The sequence below is a fragment of the Nestor notabilis genome, unplaced genomic scaffold (genome assembly GCF_000696875.1).
Source record: "Nestor notabilis isolate BGI_N333 unplaced genomic scaffold, ASM69687v1 scaffold18481, whole genome shotgun sequence".
Taxonomy (NCBI): domain Eukaryota; kingdom Metazoa; phylum Chordata; class Aves; order Psittaciformes; family Psittacidae; genus Nestor; species Nestor notabilis.
Window position 1 is genome coordinate 562 of NW_009916249.1, and position 567 is coordinate 1128.

General features: G+C 60.5%; 1 protein-coding gene across 1 annotated transcript in view; it reads left to right on the plus strand.

Moving 5' to 3' along the window:
* Positions 1-567, plus strand: part of LOC104413493 (docking protein 2-like) — a gene marked incomplete at both ends in the record, with an annotated part of 1238 nt that overhangs the window by 194 nt on the left and 477 nt on the right. Inside the window, 2 exons of the mRNA XM_010024496.1 lie at positions 1-82; positions 199-307. Of these exons, the coding sequence (XP_010022798.1) occupies positions 1-82; positions 199-307 (191 nt within the window). The remainder of the gene's footprint in view (positions 83-198; positions 308-567) is intronic.

The window sequence follows — 567 nt, forward strand, 5'->3', positions numbered from 1 at the left end:
CACCGACAGGAGGTACCTCCTGGCCGCCGATGCCACCGAGGTGACTGACTGGATCCAGAAGCTGTGCGAGCTGGCATTCCCGGTATGCGCTGGACAGGGATAGCCAGGGCGTGGGGAACAGCGGGATCCGTGTGGAGGCATCCCAGGGGTTTGCTGTTGTGCTCTGCCTCCGCTCACCCGCTGCTTGTCCCTGTGCAGAGGAGCAGGGAGGAGCAGGCAGCAATCAAGGAGGGTCAGCAGAGCGCACTGGGCACTGATGGAGAGTTCTCCATGGAGGAAAACACCCTCTACAGCTCCCGGAACAAAGGTAGGTGGCAGGCGGTGGGGAAGGTGCCCTGGAGCTGGGTTTGCTTGCGCAGGAAGGCACTGCATGTCCTGCAGCATCTCATCACCCATTCCTGAGATGTCTTGGCTAGTATGGCACCAGGGAGCAGCCCCCACCATGGCTTCTTGCAGGCAACGCAGTGGAAAGTCTCCTCCAAAAATAACATCTTCCTGCTCTGTGGTTTGGCAGCGCTGGGTTTTGCTGAGCTATCAGGCTGCGCCTGCATGGCCAGAGCCCGCAAG